This window comes from Bufo gargarizans, chromosome 2 (genome assembly GCF_014858855.1).
Source record: "Bufo gargarizans isolate SCDJY-AF-19 chromosome 2, ASM1485885v1, whole genome shotgun sequence".
NCBI classification, from domain to species: domain Eukaryota; kingdom Metazoa; phylum Chordata; class Amphibia; order Anura; family Bufonidae; genus Bufo; species Bufo gargarizans.
Window position 1 is genome coordinate 288,931,477 of NC_058081.1, and position 12,274 is coordinate 288,943,750.

The window sequence follows — 12,274 nt, forward strand, 5'->3', positions numbered from 1 at the left end:
TTAACTAGCCCCCCCCCCTCAAAAAAAATGACTTTAGTGGGGTGACAGAAGCCCTTTAAGGTGGTTTTTTCAGAGTGAATTATTTATGCTGATCCTAAATCATCATCATTAATAGTGATGAGCGGCAGGGGCAATATTCAAATTCGTCATATTTTGCGAATATTTGGACGAATATTCGCCATGTATTCGCAAATTCGTTATCTCCAGTCATTATTTTCTTGATTGCGGAATTCGGCAATTGAAAAATTCGCAGTAAAAATTTGCAGTATGAAAACCCGCAATAAACACTACTCCTAAAGTCAAAGATATTGCAGCCTTTTCATTGGCCCACAAGCTAGAAACAGGGAGGGATCATGTGTACTGATTTAAAAAAAATCTCGAATATTCAAAATAACGATATCACTATATTCTAAATATTGGCAAATTCTTGAGGTGGCAATATTCACGATAAAAATTTGCAATTCGAATATTCGTGATCAACACTAATCATTAACACTAATTTTGTATAACCCTATTGGGATGTTCACACGAGGGATTTTGAAAACATGATGAAAAAAATTAAACTTTTAATTTAATTACTTTTTAATGCGGTTTTGGTGCATTTTTTTTAACCAATTGGTGTTACAAAGTTGGATTTTAAGCTCGAGGGAAACACACAAAAAGCAAATGGACTTACATGGAGCAGTTTTTTTTTATACCCATTAATTTCAATGGAAGATACAGTGCAAATTCTGCCCCAATTTACGACGTGCTGCTTCTTTTTTCCACGCTTCTTTTTTCTACTTGGAAAAAAAACAAGTGTTGTTTCCCATTGAAATGAATGGGAGGCTTTTTTGAGGCATTTTTGGAGCTGATTTTGAGGCAGAAATGCTCCAATATCAGCACCAAAACAATCTGTGTGAACTGACCCTTACATTTACAAAGATGCCTCTGTTTACAGATTTGGCCGCGTGTCATGTGACCTGTAAAGTTTTCTTCCTGCTGTAGTGACATTTTGTATACCAATCACATGGATAAGAAGATGATAATTCCAGCCCAGTATAAAGGACATCACCCAGGGTCTTAGCTATAGGGGTGCAGAGGTAGCAGTCGCTACTGGGCCCAGGAGCCTGAGGGGGCCCAAAGACACTTGTGCCACATAAGAAGAAACTGGTATTATAGAAAGTGCATGCTGGTCAAGTTACCAGTCTGGCTGGAGAGAAAGGGTTAGGTCAAGAATTTGGCATGGGGGGGTATCGTTTAAATTTTTGCTTCAGGCAGCAGGAAGGCTTTGTGCTTCCCGGCCCCTGGCCGCAAAGAACTGAGGGAAGGGGGGCCCAAGCTCAACTCTTGCACCAGGGCCCATGAGCTTTTAGCTACGCCCCTGACATCACCACTGATATGTCGCCTAGGGAGCATGGATTTTCACTGTGGAAGATGTGTATGCACAGTGACTGCTATATTCTCCTAAGAGGCAAGCAGAACGATAAACCGGTAACAGAGTTAGGAGTGTGCTACATGTAAGGTATAATGGCCATGAAGGGAAAGGCATGCTGGGAAATGAGAAGAAATGTAGCCACAGCAAGAAGCAGACAACAAATGGCTTGCAAAAGGGATCACAATAGGTATCCCATTTTATATACAGATGGTCTAATCATATTTGGTACGCTGTCAAGAGTTTTTTTTAATTATTATTTTAGGAGGGGATCTTGGAAAACTCCTTTAAATGGCAAACCTTAACAGGGTTGAGTATTAAGCCACCAAAGTACTACAGGAACCTCTTGTGACCAAGCCGTCATACAGACAAAAGTTCTAAAGTTCAAGTAGAAAGCAACCTCATTTATATCTGACTTGGGCCAATCACTTGCTTCTAGGGAAGATTCTTGAGATACAAGTTGGAATATATTAATCATATGACCTGTGTGCACAATGATAACAGCATAGGTAAGGGGTCTGTATGGATTGACAGTAGACCTTTGGAATTATATACGTGTACTCTGGTGGGCCAAGGCTGACTAGTCCAACAGTGTGCACAGACCCTATATAGTGCATTTTTCCCTAGTAGCAATCCTTCTAGCTGAATACAGTATGCCAGGGTTTATTTTTAAACAACAAAAATTCTGATTCAGTTTTATAATTCACTATATACCCATTGCATGGATACTGTACTGAACTATTATTGACTACAACATGCAAGGCAACATTGCCTAGATGTGATCCTGCCTTTTTTCTTGTTTATTCCTTGTATAGGCTTTTCTTTTCTCTGTAGGCACTTTACACTCTTATGGGTTTTGTCTGTTGAATTATGAATTAATAAAGGATATATGATTCTATAGAATGGTGGCTCAGTGGTTAGCACTCAGCGCTGGGGTCCTAGGCTTGAATCCGACCAAGGACAACATCTGCATGGAGTTTGTATGTTCTCCCCGTGTTTGCATGGGTTTCCTCCCACACTCCAAAGACATACTGATACAAAACTTAGATTGTGAGCCCCATTGGGGACAATGATGATGTCTGTAAAGCGATGCGGAATATATGTGCGTATGATAAATAAAAAGTTACTATGACGTGCTTGTAGCCCATTGATGTACAGTAGTTCAGTTTTCGTTTAAATTCTCCTAAATATACCTGAAATTTCATATTAGTGCCTAAAGAGGTGCTTAGTAGGTTGTGTCCTACTACTTAAAACAAGCAGACATTTTGAAGAACACAGTATATGTCTTAGAAAAGTGACTTTAGACTCTTAAAAGGGTATTTTGGTTACAGTAAGCTATCCCTTATCCACTGGATATGGGATAACTGTCAGATCAACGAGTGTCCATCTGCGAGGACTCCTACTGGACTCTGACAGTCCCTTATAGAGGAATGATCCCAGAGACTGGATCCACTCCGATCCAACAGTTATTATCCCTTATCCAGTGGATAGGAAAAAGATAGCTTGTTGTTAGTAGAACACCCCTTTATGCAGAAGTTTAAAGCTAATTCCATATTTCAAAATAAAGGAAGCTTTTTACACATAAGTATAACCTGTCAAATTCAAATCAGAGTAATCATGTGTGTGGTGACTGATGAATGCCCAAGATAAAATTGCTAAAATGTTTTATAAGATAGGATTTCTTTACGTATGGCCAGCATTATGTATGATGAACTTCATGGCAATAATCCGTGTACTCTTTAGACATGGCATGTACATTTCTTACCTGTTTCACAGCTTGGTCCAGTAAAACCCTGTGGGCAAGCACACATATTAGGAGCAATGCAGCTCCCTCCATTCCTACAGCCATCTTTGCAAAAAGCTTCAAAAACAAAATATTAGTATTATTATTAAAAACAAATTAGTCTTGAGTAGCATCATAACTTAAAATCCTAAACATCTAACGTTCAAGATGCATTTGACTGAAAGGTGCATAGCCTTACTAGGCACTCATGTTCTTCCCCAAATACCATATTGGCGCCCATGCTTCAATACTCTCAACTTGTTCTTTTTATTTACACGTTATTCATATATCCTACTAGTTTTTTGTTAGAGAGCAAGATGTAACAACCAGGGCTTTTGCCTTCTTAAAGGGGTTATTCCATGATTATTGTAAAATGAAAATCATACATCATAAAGTACATGGCAATCTCTTTCTAACACAACTAGAACCAGCCCTGTACCTCACATGGGTCCAGATATCTCCACATTCACTGCTCCAGTTGCTCTGCTAGATTTATTTCAAGCTGGCAGCTCGGGGGTGCGTCCTTTTTCAGGGGGTGTGTACTTTCTCAGGGGGTGTGTCCATTCTGTATAAACTCTCTCTCCCTATTAGGACTCATGCACACGACCGTATGCCCTCCAAGACATACGCTCCGTGAGCGGGCTATATGTCCTGGAGCGGCATACATCGTGCGCACGGGAGCGCACAGCATCATAGGTTACGGCCACCCGCGGGACTATTGTCCTGCACTCATAATATCATATGAGTGCAGGACAATAGTCCCGCGGGCGGCCCGATGCGCACAGCATCATCGTAACCTATGATGCTGTGTACTCCCGTGCGCACGATGTATGCCGCTCCGGGACATATTGCCCTCTCACGGAGCATATGTCTTGGCGGGCATACGGTCGCGTGCATGAGCCCTAACTGTCACAGCTTCATACAGGGCTAGGGCAGTTGAAGGATGGGGTTGGAGCATGTGTGCCCACCTCAGTGAGATGGGCAGAGAAATAAGGAAAATAACAAACAGCAGATGGCGCTGTACATACACATTTTATTGAATAAATCAGTGGCTATACTAAATTTTTAATTACATGCGATTACAAGGTTAATTAAAACCAGATACTGGTTTAAAAAATTTAGAATATTTTTCGTGGGACAACCCCTTAAATGTATGCTATCCGAATATGGATGGATACTATATTTGTTCTATTGTATGATACAACAATGGAAGATTACATTGAAAGCATGAATACTGTACCTTTACAGATAGTCCCGTTTCCAGTATATCCTGGCTGGCACACACAGTTGTGTCCACCCACAGTGTTAAAACACAACGCATTTTCATCACAGCTGTGCTGGTTTGTTGCACATTCATTGTGTTCTGTAAGAAAAAAGAGGAATATGCTTGATTATGTATCCATATTGTTCAGTTCATCACATTTCCACCACTATAGTTACTACTGAGATGATGATCTTGCTGGGTAATGTAGTATATCACACTCCTCTGTATATCACTACACAACTATAGAGAATTGGTCATTCATGATCCTGGTAAAGTAGAGTGAAATCCTTACTAAAAATGTAATGAGGGACTATCCTTTAACCAACCTGTGACAAATACAGATACTTCTATGAAATTATTGAATATGATGCTAAGCCTAAAGACTAAAGGCACAGCCAAGGAGTTTATATTTACATGCATTTACATTTGTATGTAGATTTGTATATCAGGTAGAAAGACAGGTAGAATGCTGCAGCAGAAAGGATACACCCCCTAGCTGCCAGACTGAACAGAATTTCACAGTTGAATGTAATGGTAAAGCAGCGGGCTGTCAACTTCCTTCTCCACCATTCACCAGCCTGTGTGCTACCCAGCTTCAGGAATGATGCAGTAACATCATCGTGCCTACTGAGCTGAGCAGGAGAGCATACAGGCCAGGGATCATCCTACTGTGTGGGGGCACTAACTGGGAATTCTACTGCATGGGGGCAGTAAGGGGGCATAACTGTGGGGGCACTAACAGACCATTCCTACTGTGAGGGGGCAGTAGGGGAACACTGCTGTGTGAGGGCACTAAGGGGGAATAACTAGTGTGTGGTGCACAAAGGAGACGTAACTACTGTGTAGGGACACAAAGGGGATTGAGCAGGTTTGGGTGTTAGATGCATGGCTTATTAAGAAATTGTTGCGGCATGCATAGCGTGCCATGGTTTTCCCTCTTTGGGCTTTTTAAAATTTGTGAGGCACAGTATGTGCACAGGAATATAGAGAAAACTGTGAATCAATTTGAGAAGGGTGGGGAGAGGCGACATCTCATACATCTTGAAAAACCATACCACCCTGACAGACCACTGATATCAGAATGTCTACTGCCCTCAGAGAGGACAGAATTAATTATAAAAAAAAATACCTCAGACTTGGGGGTAATACAATTGTAAATAGTTTTATTTATATATGCTCCTAAATAGGATTCTCCAGAGAGATCTGCTTACTCTAAGCCTCAAGTGAAGTCTTGAGATGCTAGACAGCAGAGTGAACTGTTACAAACCGGATTCCCAAAAAGTTGGGACACTATACAAATCGTGAATAAAAACTGAATGCAATGATGTGGAGGTGCCAACTTCTAATATTTTATTCAGAATAGAACATAAATCACGGAACAAAAGTTTAAACTGAGAAAATGTACCATTTTAAGGGAAAAATATGTTGAATCAGAATTTCATTGTGTCAACAAATCCCCCAAAAGTTGGGACAAGGACATTTTCACCACTGTGTGGCATCTCCCCTTCTTCTTACAACACTCAACAGACGCCTGGGGACCGAGGAGACCAGTTTCTCAAGTTTAGAAATAGGAATGCTCTCCCATTCTTGTCTAATACAGGCCTCTAACTGTTCAATCGTCTTGGGCCTTCTTTGTTTCACCTTCCTCTTTATGATGCGCCAAATGTTCTCTATAGGTGAAAGATCTGGACTGCAGACTGGCCATTTCAGTACCCGGATCCTTCTCCTACGCAGCCATGATGTTGTTATTGATGCAGAATGTGGTCTGGCATTATCTTGTTGAAAAATGCAGGCTCTTCCCTGAAAGAGATGACGCCTGGATGGGAGCATATGTTGTTCTAGAACCTGAATATATTTTTCTGCATTGATGGTGCCTTTCCAGACATGCAAGCTGCCCATGCCACACGCACTCATGCAACCCCATACCATCAGAGATGCAGGCTTCTGAACTGAGCGTTGATAACAACTTGGGTTGTCGTTGTCCTCTTTGGTCCGGATGACATGGCGTCCCAGATTTCCAAAAAGAACTTCGAATCGTGACTCGTCTGACCACAGAACAGTCTTCCAGCATGTGTTCCACGCTGGCACGCATGCTTAACGATGGTCACATAGTATTTGCGGCTCACATACCGGATATCCGCCCGGCAGCGTCCTGACTATGTTCCTCTGGCGTGCGTCCCACTGTGGAACGCACTTTACAATGGCGATTATTTAGCAGCAGCTGTAGATGGAGGCAGTTCACCTGGGGGTGGTTATCCACCCCACTTTAGGCGGTGGGTTGGGTATTTAAAGGGCGGGGTGGTTTTCATTACTGTTGCTCCAGACCCTCTTCCCATTTGTATCGGCAACATGTGAGTACCCACTTCACTGTTTTCTTGCTTTCTGGACAGTCCGTTTACAGGCTTATCACTACAGCCTCATTGTATCCCCAGGTACTTTTTGGGTGGGTAGCTCTGCACCATAGGAGCTATACCCTGCAAGATCTCTTCACACTGGGAGTGAATGTCAGGTATTGTAGTATATCTGTACTTCTATTCCCTAGCATTTAGGGGCTAACTTAATATTATGATAATGGTGATTATTCTGTCTCTTACAGCTATACCCATCATGGTTTGGGGTCATTTTCTTTGATGCCCATTTATGAGCACCCTCACAATTCATCTTTTTGTGATAGTGGCGCTCTCTGTGTCTCCAGGTATTCATTTATTTATTCATTTATTTAGAACTGGACGTGCACTTTCATGGTCTCTCTCTCAGATTTATTATTATTATTTTCCCTATAGAGACGTATCTTGCATTCACGTATCTCATTCCATCGCCTACTTCATTACCCAGTGACTGTACGTACTCCGTTATCTGGCTCCGATCTATCGATCCCTGTCTATCATTTTGTTTGGGTCTGGTGTCTTTACGTAATTTTCCAAACGCAAGTATAAATTACGCATTATTATTAGACGGGGCCCGCTGCATCCATTAGTTGGGCTTCTTATATGTCGTATATCTACCTCGTATTACCCCCTGATGATCCCACTCTGTGGGTGAAACGCGTCGGGGTCATTTTTGCATCTTCTGTACATCATTTAATTATCTCATCTGTGTCTTTCTGTGCGTGTGTTCTGTCTGTGTATTTTTAATCACTAGGTGGACCCTGTACCTCCTGGCAATCGGTCACGAGGGCTGTATACTGTGGACACCTCTTTGATTCTATTTTTGTGTTTGTGTTTTTGTGCTAGTCATCCGTCGGAGGGGCCACTATCGACACTAGTATCTTTCCACCTGTCACCTTATCAGGGTCAGACAGGAGTTTGAGGCTAGGCACGAGGACAGGGAGTCCCCACCACCAGGAGACGTCCCTGGGCATAGGACCAGATCAGGGTAATAGTGGCAGGGACATCCTCCCCACCACTCACCCAGCTTGTCCTATTTTTCTGTGGCCCACCCGATTGACTATGTAGAGGTTTAGTTTTCTCATTAAATTTAGTTATTTCATCCTTCAATAGGGTACTATTGCTGGATGTTTTGTTTCAGTCTTCCATTTTGCCACACTCCATTTTAAATGATCCCTGGCCCAGTGAAAACGCCTGAGCTTGTGGATCTTGCTTAGAAATGGCTTCTTCTTTGCACTGTAGAGTTTCAGCTGGTAACGGTGGATGGCACGGTGGATTGTGTTCACTGACAATGGTTTCTGGAAGTATTCCTGAGCCCATTCTGTGATTTCCTTTACAGTAGCATTCCTGTTTGTGGTGCAGTGTCGTTTAAGGGCCCGGAGATCACGGGCATCCAGTATGGTTTTACGGCCTTAACCCTTACGCACAGAGATTGTTCCAGATTCTCTGAATCTTCGGATGACGTTATGCACAGTTGATAATGATAGATGCAAAGTCTTTGCAATTTTTCGCTGGGTAACACCTTTCTGATATTGCTCCACTATCTTTCTGCGCAACATTGTGGGAATTGGTGATCCTCTACCCATCTTGGCTTCTGAGAGACGCTCTTTTTATACCCAATCATGTTGCCAATTGACCTAATTAGTGTTAATTGGTCTTCCAGCTATTCGTTATGCTCAAATTTACTTTTTTCCAGCCTCTTATTGCTACTTGTCCCAACTTTTTGGGGATTTGTTGACACCGTGAAAATTTGAATCAATGTATTTTTCCTTTAAAATGATACATTTTCTTGGATTAAACGTTTGATCTGTCATCTACGTTCTATTACAATCAAAATATTGACATTTGCCATCTCCACATCATTGCATTCAGTTTTTATTCACAATTTGTTTAGTGTCAACTTTTTTGGAATCCGGTTTGTACAACCAGCATTAAAGACAGTGCTGCAAGGTGAGGGACTACAGCTAAGACACTCATCACCCATACCGTTAATAGGCCAGTACTGCCTAAGTGCTAAATTACTGCCATACAACCTGCCTCCATAATCATTACTGGTGCCAGAGAAGATTTCCACCTAAAATCTGCCGCTAGTGAATGTATTGGAAGTTTTATGTTGCACTTAGTAAAAATACTTTGTTACAGAAAAGTCTGGCCTCATTCTTCAATACTACATTTCTACTGCACCAATCCCAAGTGAGCGAAGGCTTAAGGGAGTACAACGTGACAACACTTCATCAGGGTCACTACCACTCCCAACCTCTGCACTGGCTCCTCCCAGGCTTGCTGCTGTTTACCCCAATGTTTGTCAGTCTGTAGCATTTTCTGCATGATACTGACACAAGCGGTCATGTAGAAATTCTGCAGAGAGCACAAGGGGTAAGCTCCTAATGATCTTCCATCTTTGACTGATGCGTGGAGATGAAAAAAGTTAGTGTGGTCTAAAATTATTTTTGTCCTAATACAGACAAGACAGAGGAGGTGCCTAGTGTTCCTTTAAGTAACAAGTAGCATACCCCGAGATCAGCATGACTTTTTACTGAACTATGTGTGATTTTTAGTTTTTCTGCAATAGATGACGTAATGTGTAAATTAAGCCAAAGTACATCACTCGAAAACTTTGCTTCCCTAAAAAATTCAAAACAATGTTAATGACTTGACATCTGTAACAATGTATTTTATAACATAATTGCAGAGTTGGAGTAATGTTGTATTAATTGGCTAACAAGCACAGATGGCAGACCTTATACAATGTGTCCGCTAGCATTCCTGGAGGCTTTACAGCACTACAGCATAATATTTTCCGCATAGAGTCTAGCTCTTCATTATGCACTTGTATCATGCTTATAAAGCTTCTAAACAAGATATTTAGTCCTCTCTGGTTAGGAACCAATAGCAACTGTGTTGTAATACACTGCATCAAAAAAATAACACACCCAGATAGAAATGTTGAATCTCGACAAAACTCGTCATGCAGATAGACTACAGGTGTGGTGTGATTAGATACTGTGTCTTGCTACAAGACGGCATAGAAGTGATACTCATGGTGCCCTATAAATACGCTCTCAGGTGCTACTTTTAGGTAGTGTAACTCTTGGTGAGAGATTGTTGACTGCCAAAAATGCCTCTCAGACACACTCAAAGACATTTTAGCTAATTGAGTGATTTTAAGAGGGATTGAAACATGGACTGCAAAGGACTAAAACCGTATCATCTTTAGTGATCAATCCAGGTTCTATTTTGGATCCAAAGATGGTCGAGATTACATTTGGAGGCCTTGTGGTGAGTGCTTCAATCCTGCCTTTGTTGTGGAGTGACACACTGCCCGAACTGCTGGTGTGAAGATCTGGGGCGCCATTGCATACCACATTCGGTCAACCCTAGTAGTGATATGAAGGATACTAAAAACTCAACGATATGTGCAGGACATCCTGCAGACACTAGTGTTGCCTAAAATAGCAGGGCTTTCAACTGGCATTAAGGGGTTGCCAGGAATGTCTCCACCAGATTGCAACACCCCCTTGGCCTGCCTAGTCGCCAGATTTATCACCAATCAAGCATTTGTGGGATTAGCTGGGATTGTTAGCTTTGACAGCCTATAGGTATGCACGATCTACAGGCCCAACTGCAACATCTGGGGCAAATGTGCTGCAGGATATCATACGGAATCTGTATGCCGCCATGCCTAACCATATTTCATCTTGTATCCAGATTAGAGGTGGCCCAGCAGGGTACTAGAGCCTCCTTTCAATTGTACAGTTTTTCCCAATAAATGTATCTTTTTGCTCTAATATTGTCACAACTTAAATACATCATAATTACATTCAAACATATAAAGTTTCATTCGATTCCACCCACTCATTCTTGGGGCAATATTTGTTTTTGTCAATGAGTGTACTTTGTTTACAGTAATATTCATCTTACATATGTAAATCATTACATAATATCTCTATTCCATTCTATTATTTTTAGTTACAAGTTGATCACAATGCCTTGGAAAGAACCCCAAAAATTGGGTTTACTCAAATTATTATATAGGACTGTACAAATTACTATAAGTATAATTCAGTAACACTGTCAGCAGTTCTGATCATGACATTTTCTGATCACAGACACAATATAAATGGAAGCCAATCAACTGAGTGTCTAAATTCTGAAAATTCTACAAAGAAGCAAAAATGTGGCTGCCAGATGTCTCTTGCTGCTCCGTTTTGGAGTTAGCAAAAGAACCAAGCAGGAAAGATCCATTCTGCTAGATCATTCTTACCTGCAATGACAATGTATAGCTGTCAGGTCCACAATACTATATGCCATATAACATTTTTGAAAGCTACAGATTTAAAGCATTTTGAAGCTTATTCTCTTTATTGCAGACCGTTCATCTGCAGGGGTATTAATACCTTGTACTTTCTATAATAACTAATAATATTTTCTTCAGTAATCTGCAGTTTTACAGCAGCTTTATCACAGTTGGCTATCAGTGAAAGCGTTTTGCTCCTGTAATGTATTTTATTATGATTATTTAGGTCTTTTATATGCTGTGGCTCTTTCATCTACTATAATAAGGGAGTTTTCTGAAATGAATAAGATGAGAAAAACAAATGAATGGAAATCTCAGTATAATTTCTATATCCCAAGCAACATGGAACCAAGATGCAAATTCTGTACGTGTGAGCTGTAAATTCTTGTAAAGCAGCAGGTGCTGGCCCACTATGTTGCTGAACAGATTTGACTGGGGGGCTAATCCTAAGGACATTGTCTACGTGGCCTCCCCTGTCTTCGTCTTTTATCTTCGTCTTTTACAGGGATCTGGACCCATCTTCAGGTGAACCAGCAGACTTCTACCTATTGAAGTAGTCTGTGATCAGTGACAGCTGACCCAGGCAAGTCAGGAGACACCAGTGTTTGGTACCAAGAGATCAGAAGAGAGGTCAGAGGACCAGTTGAGGTTAGGACAAGCAGAGTTTGTTTAATCTGGTAAAGCGGCAGTGGATCATGGCAGACAGAACAGAGTTAACACAGAAGTCAAGCAGGAGTCGGGGCAGGCAGGTTGGGTACAGGAGGTCAGGATACAGGACTAGATAAAGGAAGGCATCTTAAATAACACAGGGTAGGCAGTAATTGGCTGGGAATCTTTAAGAGCCTGGGAGAGCATGTGTGCATGCCCTATGAGAGCAGAGAACACCAAGCAAGAGGTGAGGAGGCCAGAAGGGGCCTATAGTATGGATAAGAAAGAACTTACACCCACTCCAACGGTCTAGCCTTGAAATGCCAGCTGTGATTGCCAACTAAAAAAGAGGCGGGAGTAACCTGTCACTCACCTATCACCTTCTAGATAGCCTGAGAATAACAGTGAGGAGTTAGGTATTAGAGAATCCCTCACTGACTCTGTGTATGAAGAAGAGGGTCAGGTAGTGTGCTAGCATTGT

General features: G+C 41.5%; 1 protein-coding gene across 1 annotated transcript in view; it reads right to left on the reverse strand.

The window, feature by feature from the left end:
- The window catches only part of NELL2 (neural EGFL like 2), a 394,581-nt gene that overhangs the window by 104,352 nt on the left and 277,955 nt on the right, over window positions 1-12,274 (reverse strand). The window contains exons 14-15 of the mRNA XM_044280375.1: window positions 4,438-4,560; window positions 3,180-3,275 (exon numbers count right to left, since the gene is read on the reverse strand). Coding sequence (XP_044136310.1) covers window positions 3,180-3,275; window positions 4,438-4,560 — 219 coding nt within the window. The remainder of the gene's footprint in view (window positions 1-3,179; window positions 3,276-4,437; window positions 4,561-12,274) is intronic.